General features: G+C 43.4%; 1 protein-coding gene across 4 annotated transcripts in view; it reads right to left on the bottom strand.

Annotated features, from left to right (window-relative positions):
- KLF12 (KLF transcription factor 12) overlaps positions 1-18,816 on the bottom strand; it is a 251,675-nt gene that overhangs the window by 142,664 nt on the left and 90,195 nt on the right. For all 4 annotated transcript variants that reach the window (XM_086771780.1, XM_086771778.1, XM_086771782.1 and 1 more), the window contains one exon: positions 10,045-10,134. In XM_086771780.1, coding sequence (XP_086627906.1) covers positions 10,045-10,134 — 90 coding nt within the window. The remainder of the gene's footprint in view (positions 1-10,044; positions 10,135-18,816) is intronic.

Raw genomic sequence — 18,816 nt, 5'->3', positions numbered from 1 at the left:
CCCTGCACACCCCAAAGAGCGGGGACTCCACCACAGGGGTGGCCCTGCACGGAGCTGCCACAGGCCTTACTGTCCTCGTCTGCCCGAGCTCTGTGCTCGGGCTACGGCAAGCACAGGCAGCTATCTGTGCAGGCAGCAGAGGACGAACATCGCCTTTCCTTGCTGTTGGCTTTTTTGCCTGTGGTTCCTATGATTTTCTGGTGTGTTTAAGTGATGCAACCAAGCAGTAACAACATTTGTAAAAGGATGTCTGTGAAAGCAGGCGCTCCTAAATAACAGTTTAATAAATACTCATCCTCCCAGTGTGAAACGAAGAGGAGAGACAGGGATGAAGAAAGGTAATTTAAAGAAAAAAAAACCAAAACAAGAAAACAGAATCATTAAAGTAATTTATGTAAGGGTTCAACTCCACAGGGAGAAATATGGAAAAAAAGCCAATAATGCTAAAAAATGTACAGCTCTTTCAGTACTTCCCAGCAGGATACAGAACAAGAGTAAAATATACATTAAAATGACTATTTATAAGGCAACCTCAATAGAAGAGATAAGAACATGTCAACAAACAAATGAAAACTAGAAGTAATCCCTTCTCTTACCAAACAATAAAGATTAAAATAATTTTGTTACTATCATAACATAGTGGCATTTATCTCATGCTGCTGATGTGTTCCGTGATACTGTAAATTATTCACTTATATTGGCTTATGCTTATTTTTCTTAAGCTAGCCAGTATATAATAAAAATATAATAACAACTCACATTTACATAATACTTCTCACTTCAAGTATCCCAGTGTCCTTAAAGAAATAAAGTATAGCAATTATCCTAGTGAGAACTAGGAATATAGAAAGATTTCACTTCACCCTGAGCCAAAATAAAGAGAAATGACGAGAGCCCAGACACTTCCATTTCTCTCATACCAACGTGCCCCGTGGATCAAAACACACGCTATCATAACAAAGTGACTATTCTAATGAGCACTAAAAAAAAAAAAAAACAAAAAAAAAACAATTAAATTCACCTGAGAGTAGAACAAGATGGATGAAATGTAATGCTTAACTTTTCTCCTAGCAAAATGATTTAAAGATTTTTGTGGTTCACAATTATTTCACTGAGATGTTTCAATGGAAAACATTTTAAATAAGGAACTCCGAACCATGAAGAAGTTACTGTGCACCAGCAGGTCAGCGCCATCCACTTATAATCACATGGGGAGGTAAATGTGAGGTAATTCAAGGTAGTTTTCTTGTTAATAAAAGTGAGATTACCTAGCTCACCTTTACTGATTTGTCCATAGGAACAGAGGGACTATGTTCACTTGGAACCTACTGAATTTTACTGCAGATGCAACCTGCATTAAACTTCAGATGCCCTACCAGGTAAGTCACCAAATCAGAAGAGTAACTGCTTTTTAGATGGCAATAATTGTTTGGCATGACCTTATAGTGGTCTTTCAGTACCTAAAGGGGGCATACAGGAAAGAAGAGGAGAAACTCTTCAGCAGGACCTGTTGTGACAGGACAAGGGGTAATGGTTTCAAAACAGAGGGAGATAGATTTAGATTAGATATTAGGAAGAAATTTTTTACACTGAGAGTGGTGGAACACTGGAACAGGTTGCCCAGAGAGATGGTAGATGCCCCATCCCTGGAAACATTCAAGGCCAGGCTGGAACGGGGCTCTGAGCAACCCAGAGTTGGAGGTGCCCCTGCTCCTTGCAGGGGGGTTGGACTAGATGACCTTTAAAGGTCCGTTCCAACTCTAACAATTCTATAATTCTATGAAGTCTAAAACTGACCTTACTGCAGCTTAGAACTGCATTGCATTGCTACACAAAACAACAGAGACTGGGTTTTATTTTCAACGTAGAAGTGCAACAGAAATTTAGGCTACAGTGCTGTCTACCAGCTGAGGTATGGCATCCTCTGCACTCCTGTGACTACAGTGTTAATACCTCTCTGGCGGGATGAAAGGAGCAATGATACGTACCTCACTGGTTCCCCAATTAGGACTACAAACTATATCAAAATTACAGTTCAGCTGAGAATATTGGATTCCCAAAAGAAACAGAACATGGAGCACACACTGGAACTGGGGTTATTTGGATCACTGAATTATTTTTCTTTTCAACTACTTTTGAATGCAGTAAAGGAAATGTTGACCTTTCACATCTGTATTAAAAAAAAAAAAAAAATTAAGCCCAAAATGTGGATTTAGAAATTTACAGTAACCGACAGATACACACCCTGTATGTACCATGATTATTTTTCTTTATGGTTGGAGTTTCTCAGCTGAATAAATCTTCTATGAGATCCCCATCATAAGCTCTGGTAGCAGAGCAAGCTGAGAGGTCATACATCATCAAAAAAGCGGACTGGCTTCAAGGTGATAATAACTGACTGGGGACAGAAGGCAACCAAACTATAATCTCATGACACACTTCAGTACTATGCTCAAATCAAAGGGTTGACTTTGCTTCTCCCAAAGCCAACATTATTTTTTTCAGTCCATAAAAGCACACAAAACTGTTATCAATTCCTGTATTCAACATATGATATATTGTGTAATTATGATTTTACTATGGAACTGCAACAATATAAAGTTATGCTAATTTCTGGGTAGTATCACACATTCTCTTTGAAACTCTTTCCAGTCTTGCAGATAAAACATTATCCTTCTCTACAAATACATCCTCATAAAATAGACTTTTTTTCGTGAGTGAAAAAATCTCCTCTACCATTATAGATAGGAGAAACCTTTTCCTGGCACGGCAGTGTTAGCTAAAAATGAGCTGTTTGGAGCAGAGATCTTTCTCAGCTTCACTCCTTTTAGGCTTGCTACTAGCATCCTAGTACACATGATCGTTATTATCTGAAGATGCCCATTAAAAGGGTGTCTAAACATAACTTTCGACCAATTAATCCAGGATATCCAGGGACTGCCCTTTGCTTGTATAGCGCCTAGCGCAGTGAAGTCCTCACTGACAACTGAAAATCTCCCTGTTCCTACCACACACACAACAAACAATAGCAGACAGAATAAGGATTGCATTCCCTGAAGAGCAACTTAACTGCCTAGGAAAGGAAAGCAATGGCAGACAGCAGCCAGTAAATTAAGTCTCAGAGGATCTGGGATCCTTCTCTTACTGAGAATTGCAGACAGCACCATACATCTTACAACCTCACCTGCATCTTCTGTCTGTAAACTGAGTTACCTTGGCAAAAAGACTGCCCGGCAAGCACGACAGCAAGTGTGTTGACTGACCTGGTTAAGCTATCGTTTCCTATTAGTCTTAAATCTATTACCTTCTATTGCACTTTTGTGTCTGACCCCTGGGGGGAAAAAAAATCCCAAATAAATAAACCACACCTATAACCATGGTGCAAAAACGCCTTAGCTTTCTATCCTCTACAAAGGCTGACTTCAGAAGGAGTAAGGGACATGTGCAACAATATAAATAGTCAGTATTTGGCAAGGCAGCAGTGCAGACACATGCCCAAAGTAGTTAGCTTGGGTCCCAGAAGTAGTAAAGGTATCTCAAGATGTAGTTTCAGATATAGTTAACTAGCTCTAAATACATGTCTTTGTCAAAGGCAGCACTTACAATCTTCTTCTCACCCTTCTATCCATAGGACAGAAGACACCCATAATTTCCTAACGGCATTACTGTAGGACATATACAGCCATTCCCTTTTTCCTGTTGAGTTGGGTTTTCTTGGATGCGTGATCAGTTGACCTAACTCTTCCCTGTATCAGTCACTGGCAATGGATGCAGCAGGAATGTCAGGTTGAGAGCAAAGCTGTAAACATGAAGGATCATTTCAGAAAGAAAAAAGGAATACTTGGATGGAGTAGAGACTCACTCTAGTAAATACTAGAAGTGTGCTTTGTTCTAATAATACAAAGAATGTACCTAAGCCGAACAAGTCAAAATAAAACAGTTCCCCACACAGTCAAGGAGCAAGCTTTGCTACTGAGACTATTCTCAACTGAATTTCAGTAGGTATTTCTGGAAATCTTTGAAAATAAAATAGATTTCTGTCACTGTCACCCAGGCTGAGGTAGAAGACATTTATGTATATAACCACATAAGCATGGATGGCACTCTTCAAACACAAGATGACAAGATAATTTGGCTAAAGACGAAAGACACAAACAACAATATTGGCTTATTAAAGGGTTTTGTCATTTTAGTAATTTTTTTCATGATTCAGCCATGGTAAGGCATGGGAATGGAGACAAACCAAGTAGAATTAGGAGGTAAATTCAGAATAAGATATATAACCTTAAAATAATGACTTGAGGGGACAAAATGCAGGCACAGGAATGGATGAGACTGCAGATCTGAAAACAAAAAGGCTGATGAAAATTAGAGATTTATTATTCTCTGTATTTGAGGATCAGTTGTGGGACGTAAGTCCTACATTCACATCTCCTTTAAACAAAAGCTTATGGCTCAACTCTGCAAATACTTGAGAGAGTAAGTTCATGTGTTTGTGTAAGTCAGAAAAATTTACCAGCTTTTAGAAACTGGGCCACATCCTGCAATGACCAGCAAGACTTCCAGAGATCACACTGAAGCCAGCCAACACTACTCTAACTTCTTTATAGTAGCCATCAGCAAACAAATTCACTGCCTTGTGTGTATTATTGTTTGAATTAATGCAGCCTCCATACATTTTTACAATGAGGGTATTACTGTCCAACATAGTTTTTGGCACAGCCAAAGAATGAATGTTTTTTGCCTGCTGAAGTACTCACCTTCACCTACACGGGGAAGGACCACCTTCTTCACGTCCTTCTCTGAAACCAGTTACTGACACTCAAAGATTTTACTGCAGATCAAAAGATCTAAAGCTGCAGGTCGCTAGAGGATATTAAATGATAAGCAAATTCCATTCCTAAAGTAATTCTACCAATTTATTACCAATGCTAGCTCCTGTTCCACAGTAGGAGAGATAATAACGAAGTCTTGTTAAAGGGCAATGCGATATCTTTTATGTAATGTCTTTTTTTTCATTTGTGATAAAGTCATTAAAGCAGTACTGTCTTCTTGAAGCCTCAAACAATAGTCTGCATTAAATCTCCTGTGCAAAATTAAGGACAGTAGTTCACTGGAAAAATAAGCATCTGTTCTTGCTAATGCTGATGATCTTCTAAAAATCATTAAATTATTCTAAATTGGTGATGATAAAACAAGGCAAATTGCTTTAACTTTTTCCAAAGCAAAGAGAAAATCCATTTCCCTTGTAAATATTTCTTTGTTCCAAATTTGCCCAGTAACCTACGTCTCATAAGGTATGTCTCCCCTTATGGGCTGCCTAAATCTCATTTTCCCCCAGTCATCTGGCTTGAACTCAGCACCTTTTAAACCCAGGTTGACAAAGGCTTGCCTCCACTGCAGTGACGCAGGTTGTAGCTCCTGAATCCTGCCCACCTCTCCTCTCGTCACAGGCTCGAAGGAACCGGTGCACGAGGCACAGCTGAAGCACAAGCATCAGCTCCCATTTCCTTTCAGCCTCAGCTACTGACTGGGCTGGTTTACAGTGGGAGTAGCTCGCACGGCTTCATTCTCCGAAGGCTACTCTAAAATTTCAGCTGGACTACACATTGTTCACTTATTCCTTCTGCCATATAGCATTTTAAATCCACTTTCACTCGGTCTAGGTATGCAACACTTCTGCAGTATAAGGACTGAAATACTATTTAAGAATATTTCTTAAAAACTTTTCAGTCCAGGTTTGGACACAGAGCACCCAAACACAGTTAAAGACACAAAAAAAAATAATGAAAGAAAACAAAACATCCTCTAACAAGAGAGTTAAAGATCCTGGAGGTCAGGCACAGATGGTAGAGAACCACCTTACATTACACTCAACTGCTTCTGCAAAAAGACTCCAAACAGGAAAACCAAAAGCGACATGGGAATACATGCTTGGCTTGGTATCCAAATACAGCAGAAAATGTTCACCTTGGCTCAATGATTTGCTCTGCCCTCGTTCTTATCTACATCATGGGTGACTTCTACTACCACCACACGGACTTGAGACACAACATCAGGTGAAGATCAGGTTACCCGGAGCAATACAGGGAAGAAGAATTTCCGATGAATGAAACGCACGCAGCCAGATGGTGCCTATTTCACTGTAGCCATATGCCACAGAAGGTAAGTCACGCTTGTGCTGTTTGTAGAAATATTTTTTTTTCATTTTCCTCCTCCTTATTGTGCTTCAGTTTTGGTGGAGTAGGTGTAAAAGAAATAGGAATGTTACTTCTTTCTGAGCTTTTTATGCCTATGTTGTCACATTACCGCAGTGGTATCTGTTTGATCTTCTAAGGTTGCCAAACAGTGGTATTTTCTACTGCTCAAGTCAATAGGTTGGTGGGTTACTGCTTCACAAATTATAAGGAGGCATGTGAATTTCAAAAAAAAAGGCTTTTAATAAAGTCAAGGGATAAACACATATTGTTTAATCATTAAACTCATCAAATTACAAAATAAATTGAATTTTTGGAGTAAAAATAGACTCAAACACTGTGCTCATGTAATCTGCTGAAGTTATCCACCAAGGCAGCACTGTACCACACACCATCATTACAACATTTCCCATCTGAAGCAAGGATATATGCATTTCACTCATCTCCTTATGGTCTTGGAACCAAACCCAGAATCACAGAGGTACCTTCCAGCCCCAACTCTTTGCCAGTAATTCAGCGCTGGCACAGACTGACTCTGAGAATATCTCCACGCCTTTGCCTCACCTACAGCAGTAACACACAGTACACCATGAGAACACGAAGGCGACGCGGCACACCGGCACCTGAGCCAAATCTGACCCAGTGCCAGCCTGCCATCCCTCCAAGTGCGCACCCTTGTCTTCCCATAACAACCGCCCAGGGTGCAATTAGACTCCCCTCTCCTGGGTGTTCTCTCACCAGGCCAACACTTGATGAGCCAGGGCAGCAGGAAGGCCAAACAATACCCACATTTCCCCAGCAAGGGCCTTTCTGTGAATCCCACCTTGGAGGTCAGGCACCACACGCGACAGCTAATCAAGGCACAACTACTCAGTCAATATATTTTCTGGCTGACCTATTCACATGCCCTGCAAGAAAGCGTTCAGTATCCCCACAAGAATGAGGCACATACCTTTGGAACCCACAATTCATTTAAACTCCGTTTCAATAAAGCTTTGCAGTCATTGCCTTGTAAACACCCATCACCATCAACATGGAGGGACCACCAAGACCAGGCTGCTTTGTTATCACACACGGCAGTGAGGGCAGCAGCCTCCAACATCACAACAACAACCTCAGGAGAAACCCCTCTCGCATCACCACACGTTGTATGGCCTGGACCAGAAAGGGCTAAGTGAGATTGTCACACAGAAGCACGAGGGAATTTTTCCACTGCATTGGAAAGGGCTGGAAGTTGATGGTAGTTCAGGTTAAAAATCAGGTGCGTGCTTTCACAACAAGAATGGGAAACTACTAGCATAGCTGTGGGAGCTTCTTCACCACAATCGGTTTTAAAATCAGGAAGACGTTTATTTGAAAGATGGGCTCAGACTAAAACAGGAGAAAATTCCAAGTGGTCCAGTAGCCCTTCTCAGCCAGAAGATCTGATGACACCAATCCTCCAAAGCCTCATTAGCAAGGCACAGCAACTCAGCACTCTCTGGTCTGATCACTCAGCACTCACCGCCCCGGTCGAGGTTCACTGGTGCTCCAGACTCTGTTGCTTTACACTCCACCACAACTGATAGAGTCTTCAAGATCCCCTAACCACAGATGAAACTTTCTTTTCATAACCCTTAAACCATGTCTCACTTTTGTCCTTGCAGCAAACCTAAAACCAACAACAGATACCAAGCAGGAACAGCAAAAACCCAGCAGTCTCCCTACAGGTTTTGGAGAAGTTTGCTTAGTCTTGTCTGCTGTTCAGCATCATAAGTACTTTGCCAGCTACCCTCAGAAGACTCAAAATGCTGTCTTAGTTCGCAAATTTTCGAATTAGAAATCATGTCTCCCTGCACACTCATACACTGCAATGGAGGTGCAACTCCAGGGACTTTACGCACCATAATAATACAAATAAACATCGCAATTTCCGATTCATACTACTTGGATTACACTTTAGTTCCCACTCTCTTCTTCCCAGTTATGATATCCATCTTCGCAAACAGCTCTACATGCTTTCTTCGGTAATCACAGCCTTCTAACACTTTTCCCTGTTATGTCTACCAACATCTACACATTCAAAACAGTCTCTGAAGCACATGCTAAACATCTGTTTCAACCACCTTTCTCTTTAGAATTTAAGCTGTTTGCTGGAAAATTGCCATCCTAATGACTAGCTCCTCTGTTACTGAACTGGAGAATTCATTTTGTATTTATTGATTGTTCCCTAATGAACAGTCATAAAGGTGCCAGAGACTCTTGACCAGACACTACTTAATTAGTACCAAAGCACATAAAATCCCAAACCAAACCAAGCTCTTTGTCCAACGGTTCAGTCACTGGAAAAGGAAGAGATGACATCATTTTCTGCTTACACAGAAGTCCGTAAAATTTTATTAAAAAAAACCCTAAGGAAATTTAAAAACTATATAAACTGTTCACTTCCTTCCAGCTCCTAAGGCACCAAATAGGTCTTCCAGAATCAAATCACACTTTGCTAAAGGAAATAATCTTCATAAACGACCCAGCAATATGCATCATGCACAGCATTTATTTTAAACTAGACAAAGGCAAATAGCAAGATAAAATTTGTCTTCTGAACAATATAGAGAAAAGTTTGTGTTACATACAAAGATACAGTTCAAATTATCCAGAAGGTATTAAAAATTACCTCTAATGGATTTGCCTTTCCATCACTGTGGCTCACACAATAGTCCAACTTTTATGTTTCCTCAAACTATGCTGTACTGGTATATTTTCTGAGGGCACTTAGTCTCAAGAAGGCAGAGATAAGCAAGAACTCCATTAAATGTCACTTTTTTTTTTCTTTTAAACTAAAGCTTCAAAACCATTGTGAATAACTGATCTCTCCTTGCAAGTCTTTCAAATTAAGTCATCCTGAAAGTTAATTCCCTCTCTTCCATATCATTTAAATTTTCAATTAAATAACTGAGAAAATAGCAGGAAGGAAAAAAGCCGAATAACAGGTAGTGGCAAAAGCCCATCACTACATGGCAACAGGATTGCTGCTTTTATTACTCTCTGGTTGTTGAAGACGTGTCTTCAGAGTAGTAAGGTGTCTTGGATTCTTTGGGACAATGGAAGATGCACACAAGAAATGAAGATTCATGATAACACAAAATCCATTAAATACAGATGCCCTCATAGTAAATCTGCAATCCCTGATGTAATTATTACCTTATACATAAGAAAATGTCCTTAACAAGTCCAAAAACCTAGTAATCTGTTTTCCTAAAAGCTACTACTCCAACATCAAACACTTTTTCTGCAAAAAATTCAAAATCCTTTCCGTGATCTCTATCCTGTATTCAGCAGCCAACATGACACCAGCTTTAACCATCTGAAGCTTACGGCTCTCTTATAGTAACAATAAACAAGCACATTCCACCAGAAAGAGAGGACTTTTGCACAGACAATGGAATAGGACATGCACACAAAGAATGAAACAACCACAGTAAGGCAAATATCACAAGGAGGCAAACAGAAAAGATATGTATGGGCTGCATTAGACACATGAATTAGCTTCTTTGTTATAATGCATTTTTTTTTCCTGGTTTTTAAATTTTATCTTTTTTTTTTATAATTGTAAAATTACACCAACAGCATCTCGGTGATCCCAGATAATTTCAATAAGTCTTCCAACAAGTTTTGTTTTGCACTCTCAGCAAATGAGACTAGATGCTCACCGGTATGTCTCAAGAAAATGAGCTCCAAAACAGCAGAAATAAAGAAAAGTATAGAAAAGAAGATTACAATACAACAAGAGGGACAGCTAACCACAGAGAAGCCCGGGAAGGGTCACCAGTGTGCTGCAGAGTGAGACTGCACAGAAACCTCTGCTTACCCCTTGCTCGGATTCCAGCAGCTCTGTTTTGACTCTGACTGCCGGCATCCCATCAAGCATTAACATTCTGTTCTCAAAGGCGCTGATGTCCTAAGGCAAAAAAGGACAAGGTTAATTAAAAAAAAAAAAAAAAGAAAAACAATTGGTTTAATTCAGTGGTTTAGTTAGTTCTATGATATTGTAGAAATAAGTTTCTTTTAGCAGAAATTAAGTTAACAAAGATGTAATATTAATTTCAAGGAGTAGATAGCAAGTTACTACTTCTGTTAAAATAGTAAATTATACTTTCAGTTATCCTTAAAAGAGAACTAAGCCTTTTTAAGCAACAAGGGAAAATTATCTCCAATCACTATTCTTCAACTTGAAATTAATCACGCAGGCGCATGTATATAAATTCCTTGCTTTAGAGCAGTGATGTCAAAGAGCTTCAGGTTTTTGGCAGCATACTTAGGTATATTTTATTTCAATCAAAACGTGTACTTCTGTATTACCTAGAGAAAACAAACACTTGAATTCAGAGAAGTTACAGCGAAGGCCTGCACACACACACCCCATAAATTAACACACATCAACAACCAATGCACGCAGCATGGGGAATAAACAGGAAGAGCTGGAGATGCTTGCACACGAGCAGGGCTACAACCTCATTGGCATCACGGAGACGTGGTGGGATGACACATACGACTGGAGCGTCAACATGGAGGGGTATAGGCTTTTTAGAAAAGACAGGAAGGGGAGACGAGGAGGGGGTGTCGCTCTCTACGTCAGCAACCGGCTGGAGTGTGTGGAGCTCCGCCTGGGGATGGAGGAGGAGCTGACAGAGAGCTTATGGGTCAAGATTAGAGGATGGGGACGGACAGGGGACGTCACGGTAGGGGTCTGTTACAGGCCGCCTGGCCGGGAGGATAGAGCAGACGAAGTGCTCTATAGGCAGATAGGAGCAGCCTCACGGTCACAGGCCCTGGTCCTCATGGGGGACTTCAACCACCCTGACATCCGTTGGAGAGACAACACGGCAGGGCACAGGCAGTCCAGGAGGTTCCTGGAATGCGTGGATGACAACTTCCTCCTGCAGGTGACAGAGGAGCCGACAAGGAGGGGTGCCATGCTCGACCTTGTGCTCACCAACAGGGAGGGGCTGGTGGGGGATGTGAAACTAAAGGACAGCCTTGGCTGCAGCGACCATGACATGGTGGAGTTCAAGATCCACGGGGCAGCAAGGAAACTACATGGCAAGCTCTCTGCCCTAGACTTCAGGAAGGCGGACTTCGGCCTCTTCAGGGACCTGATGGGCCAAGTGCCATGGGAGGCGGCCCTGGAGGGAAGAGGGGCCCCGGAAAGTTGGTCCATATTCAAGGAGCACCTCCTCCAAGCTCAGCAGAGGTGCATCCCGATGAAAAACAAGTCGGGCAAAAAGGCCAGGAGGCTGGCGTGGATGAGCAAGGAGCTCCTGGACCAACTGAAAGTGAAAAAGGAAGCCTATAGAGGGTGGAAGTGGGGACAGGTAGCCTTGGAGGACTACAAAGAGGCTGCGCGAGTGGCCAGGGATAAGGTAAGGAAGGCCAAAGCCCTGGCAGAACTGAATCTGGCCAGGGATATAAAATGTAACAGGAAGAGATTTTATAGGTACGTAGGGGACAAAAGAAAGTCCAGGGAAAATGTAGGCCCCCTCCAGAAGGGAACTGGTGTCCTGGTTACCCAGGACATGGAGAAGGCTGAGGTTCTCAATGACTTTTTTGCCTCAGTCTTCACCGACAAGAGTTCCTGTCCCACCACCCAAGCTGTAGAAGGTGCAAGCAGGGACTGCAAGAATGAAGAACTGCCCATTGTACTCGAAGAGCAGGTTCGGGATCATCTGAGGAACCTGAAGGTGCACAAGTCCATGGGTCCTGATGACATCCATCCACGGGTCCTGAGGGAACTGGCGGATGAAGTTGCCAAGCCACTGGCTATCGTATTTGAGAAGTCGTGGCAGGCTGGTGAGGTCCCCGATGACTGGAAGGGAGGGAACATAACCCCAATTTTTAAAAAGGGGAATAAGGAAGACCCAGGTAACTACAGGCTGGTCAGCCTCACCTCTGTGCCTGGCAAGGTCATGGAGCAGATTCTCCTGGAAACCATGCTAAGGCACATGGAGAGCAAGGAGGTGGTTGGTGACTGCCAACATGGCTTCACCAAGGGCAGATCGTGCCTGACACCAATTTGGTGGCCTTCTATGACGAGGTGACGGCATCGGTGGACAAGGGACGAGCAACTGACATCATCTACCTGGACTTGTGCAAAGCTTTTGACACTGTCCTGCACGACATCCTTCTCTCTAAACTAGAGAGACATGGGTTTGATGGACGGATCACTTGGTGGATAAGGAGTTGGCTGGATGGCCGCACTCAGAGAGTGGTGGTCAACGGCTCAATATCCATGTGGAGACCGGTCACGAGTGGCATTCCTCAGGGGTCCGTGCTGGGCCCAGGCCTGTTCAACATCTTTGTCGGCAACATGAACAGTGGGATAGAGTGCACCCTCAGCAAGTTCGCCGGTGACACCAAGTTGTGTGGTGCTGTCGACACGCTGGAAGGGAGGGATGCCATCCAGAGGGACCTTGACAGGCTGGAGAGGTGGGCCCGTGCCAACCTCATGAAGTTCAACCAGGCCAAGTGCAAGGTCCTGCACCTGGGTCATGGCAATCCCAGGCACAAATACAGGCTGGGCGGGGAATGGATTGAGAGCAGCCCTGAGGAGAAGGACTTGGGAGTGCTGGTGGATGAGAAGCTCAACATGAGCAGGCAATGCGCCCTTGCAGCCCAGAAGGCCAACCGCATCCTGGGCTGCATCAAGAGAAGCGTGGTCAGCAGGTCGAGGGAGGTGATTCTCCCCCTCTACTCTGCCCTGGTGAGACCCCACCTGGAGTACTGTGTCCAGTTCTGGAGCCCCCAGCACAAGAAGGACATGGACCAGTTGGAGAAGGTCCAGAGGAGGGCCACGAAGATGATAAAAGGGCTGGAGCACCTCTCTTATGAGGACAGGCTGAGAGAGTTGGGACTGTTCAGCCTGGAGAAGAGGAGGCTCCGGGGAGACCTGATAGCGGTCTTCCAGTACCTCAAGGGAGCCTACAAGAAAGATGGGGAAAGGCTGTTTAGTAGGGCCTGTTGTGATAGGACGAGAGGTAATGGTTTTAAAATAGAGGGGGGTGGATTTAGATTAGAAATTAGGAAAAAATTTTTTACGATGCGAGTTATAGAACACTGGCACAGGTTGCCCAAAAAGGTGGTGGAGGCCCCATCCCTGGAAACGTTCAAGGCCAGGCTGGATGAGGCTCTGAGCAACCTGACCTAGTCAGGGATGTCCCTGCTCCTTGCAGGGGGGTTGGACTAGATGACCTTTGAAGGTCCCTTCCAACCCTAACCATTCTATGATTCTATGATTCTAACTCCTGAGATTTCATATCATTTATTATCTTGTAAAGTTATCAGTATTTGTCAATGAGAATCTCCACGTACTCACCTCTGATACAAAAGAAATAAGAAAGCATGTTAGACAGATGCATTGTCCATGTAGTAATAGGCAATATAAGCCAAGAGCTTCAATCTGAAGTGAGATTTGCAGAACTGCACTTCTCTGAATCAGCATCCCTGCTATGAACGTCTCATCCCGCTGCTGCTGGAGCAGATTATGGAGACATGCAAAACAACCTCTCATGACTTCAGTTGAAACACTACCTCAGCCTGAGTCAATCTTCTATTCCAGCCAAGGCTCAAGGCTGGTGTTTGAAAAGTAGCCCCTTCAATTGCCATTTAGTTTGAAAGAATAAAAGACATTTTATTCCTCAAGGTAGAATCTGACCATACAAATGCAGACACCTTGGTCAGCAGTACAAAAATACAAAGATGTCACAGCTATTTTTCAAATTGCGAAATTACAGCACAGATCGCTTATAAGTGGCTCATTCACAACCACTTACTTATCTGCAGCCCCGCCTGGAAGGCAGCACTCGAGACTGGAAACTCACCTCCACTCTAACCGTTACCTCGTAGTCCTCAACAACTGCACCGTAATGGAAAAAACGCTCTCCCCGTGTTTCACGGGCAGGAGGTCCGTTCAGTACTGAGTGGTGCCGTTAGTCATGAGAAATATGTTCATACCTCTGCTTCTTATCATGGCTGCTTCAGGGGGATTTTAAGAAAAATGGTCTGTCCTAATGGAGCTTCCATTATTTAAACTTTATACTTTTCCCTTATTTTAAATATTTTATTTTTTTCCTACTAATGCACTCTGTCCCAGAATCTTCATTTTCAGAGATACAAATATTGCAGCAGCTGTTTATCTTCATACACCCCTTTACTTTATTGTAATTTAAATAACACGCTGAAATGCAGGGAAACCGATATGCCCAACACCGTGCCACAGGCAGAACAAATGACCTGTTTAAAACCCCCGTCACCCTCACGTTGAACCTCATGTGTCACAGCACACGGAGCTGCAGCTTGATACCACAGGCCAGGCAGGAACTCAATGGTAAAGGAGACAGACAAATGTAAATGCAATCTCTATCTTTTTCCTTAAAAAGTAGATTTACATAGTTCATAAAAAGCTCTAAATGCTTAAGTTATAAAATTTCAGGTCAAACAAGTAATTTTCAGCAGAACATCTCCGCATTCAAACAGGGGTGAATGAAGACAACTCAAGCTGTGGAGATGTTCTGGTCCATGCAATGCTACTGCTGTGCATCTACTATATTTTAAGCTTGATACAACAGGAAGAAGAATTAAAAAAATCCAAATTCTTCCTACGTCTTCTCAGCAATTTATTTTTATCTTTATTCAGCATTCAAGGCATGAGATGGAGAAAGAGCAGGAGGGACTCTGTTGCCACAAAACAGCTGACCGAAATTGTTCCAGGCTTTACATCCTTCTTCCCAGCAAGGGTGGTGCACTGTTTACTTATCAGCAGCGGATTTCAGACGTCACTGAGCTCCAGCAGTTTGGATGTGGTTTGGGGTGGAGCAAGAGCAGAAGCCAGCCTGGCATTCCCAGCTCCCCCAGCGCCTATTCTGCAAGCAGAGAGGTCCCTCTCCCTTCTTGATTTATAGGCAGCACAGTTGAGTTTTACAGCAAGACTAGGAATATACCATCACCAAGCATCCCTGAGGCTGTTTAGCTCCTAGACAAAGAAGGATGAGCTGATATTGCTCCGTGTCCCTGAGGAGGTCTTACCTGCCGGAACGAAGGGACGAGGCTGGCGTGCGCAGGAGATGCAGGCAGGAGGAGGTGGGGGGAAGACAAAGCGCCACAGAGGAAAGGCAGGTTTAATGAACTGTTTGAATCTGATCAGAGGCTAATGTCCCTTTTAGTGCTTTGAACCAATTTACAGCTGATATACTTGAACCATTTTTCCCCACTGGCTGTGATAAACTCATTAGTTTTAAAAATGCAAGCTAACCAGAGCCTTTGAAGTTTAAAACTGATAAATCATGAAAACCTGACTAGTTCATGTACCATTTAACACATTTACATTTAACTAAATTTTCACAGCGTTCACTTCCCCTTTTGTTCTCTAAAATCATATTTTTCAAAAGCAGTGCTCTGCCTTTTGAGCGCTGGTCTGAAGTGAATGCAGTGAATAGCTCTGGCTTTTGGGTCATTTATAATTCAGAGTAGCAATAATCGCAGTAGATTCTTTCCAACCTATTTGATCCCTTCTGCATTTATAACTGGAAGGACACTGTGTGACACATCCTGCAGGGCCCACCGCCCAGCAGTAACCAATGAAATCCAGTCTGTGTGCTATACATATCATAGAATCATAGAATGGTTTGGGTTGGAAGGGACCTTTAAAGGCCATTTAGTCCAAGCCCCCCTGCAAGAAGCAGTGACATCTCCAACCAGATCAGGTTGCTCAGAGCCTCATCCAACCTGGCCTTGAAATGTTAGGCCAACAGATGCCCAGTGAGTCGATCTCTCCAAACTGCGCTCTCCTGCCACAACCAGCATTTGCGCCACAGTATGTTCAAAGCCATTCAGCAAATAGGATGTAATTGCCGAGGTCTGCATATGGTGGGCAGTCATCTAAAGCAAAGGGGCTTGACTCATCCCCACAGGGACCCCCCGCAGGGGGTGGGGGTGTGAACTGAGTTCCCCCAAAAGCCTCTCTGGTCTGCCAGGCCAATGGAGCATCCACACCTGCGTGAGGCCACACTGCTCCAGCGCCCACGTTAACTGATGACACTCAGGCGACCCACCAGCAGATTCCCAACATGATACGTTGAGCCAATGCATTTTTTTCAGGCCACAGTCTCCTCCTGGCTCACTCAATTCTCTTCATCAACTGTGGCATCTAACTTCCAGCTCCCAACACTGCCCAGGTGAAGGTGACTTGAATTTGTGTGACAGCCTTTCCTTCTCTATTCTCCTACCTCCCACTTCAACCAACCTCGGTGGACTCCAGTCACCCACCCTACGCAAAACACACAGCAGATGCATGTCCTAAACTGGGCACATAATCAAGCCTAACTCTGCATGACCTTATCAAAACATCTGTTGTCTTGGATCAATGAACTAACTCATTCTAAGAGAGATCAACTTCTCTTTATTGGTGCCATCCGTTGGAGCCTTTCACTAATCATATTTGGACATTTATTCCCTTGAAAGTCTAACTAAAAACACAAATCATACCCAGGTCCATATGGGAAACTGCTATTAGAGCAGTTGTTACAGAAGATGGATAAGCTTTTGGGTTTACAAGCCCATCTTCTGAGATTCTATGGCCATCAGTTTAAGTAAAAAGAATCTCCTTCCTCCTAGAAGGCCTACATTTTCAGTATAGCACCACTGCAACCACAACTGGCGTTTTCTTCACATGGATGATTTTCTGTTGCAAGTTTTAATCAAATTGTATTTGGCTGCTTTAGAGGAAGAGAAAACAAAATAAAAACTTGTATCTCATTCTGGTATACATCCCCTCTCATGATCCTGCAGTGCTTATTTAATTATTAACAACACTATTATGAAATATGTCTCTCTCTATGAGAACAGCTCTAGTTTTGTAGTAACATTTTCTAATTTAGCCAAGCCATACGTTTGAGAAGCCTGCTGCAACCTTTTAACAACAGAGGAGCAGGTGCCACAACCAACCTCCTGTCCTGAGACATAACCAAAGACACCTCTAAATCTCCTCCATTACTTCTTCTAATGTTCTGGTTTTATTGGGGGGGGTGGGCTACAGTGGCAGCTTCTGTAGGAAACTGCCAGAAGTCGCTCCCCTTTGTTCAGTGGACTCGGATGGACCTAGGGCGGACCTGCTGCTGGCCAAGGCCAAGCCAACTGGTAGTAGAATGTTCCCAGTTAACACCTCTGCAATAACATATTTAAGAAGGGGAAAACAGAAAAAAAAGTAAAGAAGATGTGAAGCAGCTGAGGGAAGAAATGACCCTACGCTGGAGCAGTTTCACAAAGGACTGTGGCCCGTGGGAGGGACCCCACAAAGGAGCAGGGGAGGAATGTGAGGAGTTCTTCCCCTGACGACAAAGCAGCGGCGTAAAACAACGCGTGATGAACTGACTGCAACCCCCATTCCCTCTTCCCCACTGTGCCGCTTGGCAGGGGGGAAAGTAGTAGAGATAATGTTAAGTCCAGGAAGTGGGGGGGGGGGGGGGGTGATCTTGTTCTCTGTCTCATTCTCCTGCTTTGTTTTTAGCAGTAAATGAGTATTTTTCCCCAAGTCGAGTCTGTTTTGCCCGTAACAGTAACTTTAAGGATTTCTCCCTCTCCTTGTCTCAAACCTCAAGCCTTTTTCCTTATACTAGCTCTCCCTATTCTCTCAGAGGATGGGGGGAGTGAGAGAGAGACTGTGTAGTCTGGTCCCGATCAGGGCTGAACTACAACATCTAAGCACAAGATGACAGAATCTGCATGGCCCCATCCCTCTCCCACTCTCCAAAATTTTCATGTCTAGCTGCTCGTTACTAAAGCACCAGAAGTGAAACTATGCTCTCCCAGACTTGGCCAGACTGTGATGGGCACAGCTCCACACCACCACAGGAAGAAAGCAGTGAGCTCAGGCTTCAGAGCATTCAGAATCCAGATCTCACCTTTCCTGCGTGGACAGACATTTATGTTCCTGTACAAGACACCCTCCTTCTTGTTTCATCTCATGAACACAGGAGATACACAGAAGCAAGGTGCACGATGCTAGTTATTGCTGTTTCTAATGAAGGTAATGGGTTTACTTAGTCACGGTGGAACTGCATGCTGGAAAAGACAAAGCTGCTGATGGTTCTGAACCTTGCCATGAAACACCAAAATGTTCAGGTGACCATTCAATGCGTCATGATTATGGTGGGTTGACTTCAGTCAACTGCCACACGCCCACCCAGATGTTCTTGGACTCCCCACCTCCAACAGGACAGGGTAGGAAAATAAGATAGAAAAGCTCATGGGTTGAGACGAAGACAGGGAGATCACATATGAGTTATCATCACAGGCAAATCAGACTTGACTTGGGGAAAATAAATTTAATTTATTGCCAATTAAAATAGAGTTGAATGGTGACAAATAAAGACAAAAACCAAGACCTCCCCCCATTCCTCCCTTCTTCCCAGGCCCAACTTCATTCCATCATTCCAACTCTTCCTTTACTTTTCTGTATGAACTTAACTTCCAACTTGACACACCTTCATTTTTGAGAAATGAAGTATCAATTGGGGGAAGAGTAGTCCCAAATTCAACATTCAAGCTAGAGTAAAAAGTTTCAAGTTTAAGGGGAGTACCGTTTGAATAG

The sequence above is a fragment of the Chlamydotis macqueenii genome, chromosome 1 (assembly GCF_036417535.1).
Source record: "Chlamydotis macqueenii isolate bChlMac1 chromosome 1, bChlMac1.mat, whole genome shotgun sequence".
Classification (NCBI taxonomy): domain Eukaryota; kingdom Metazoa; phylum Chordata; class Aves; order Otidiformes; family Otididae; genus Chlamydotis; species Chlamydotis macqueenii.
The sequence above is the reverse complement of the archived record's forward strand: the minus strand, read 5'-3'. Positions and strand labels throughout refer to the sequence as shown.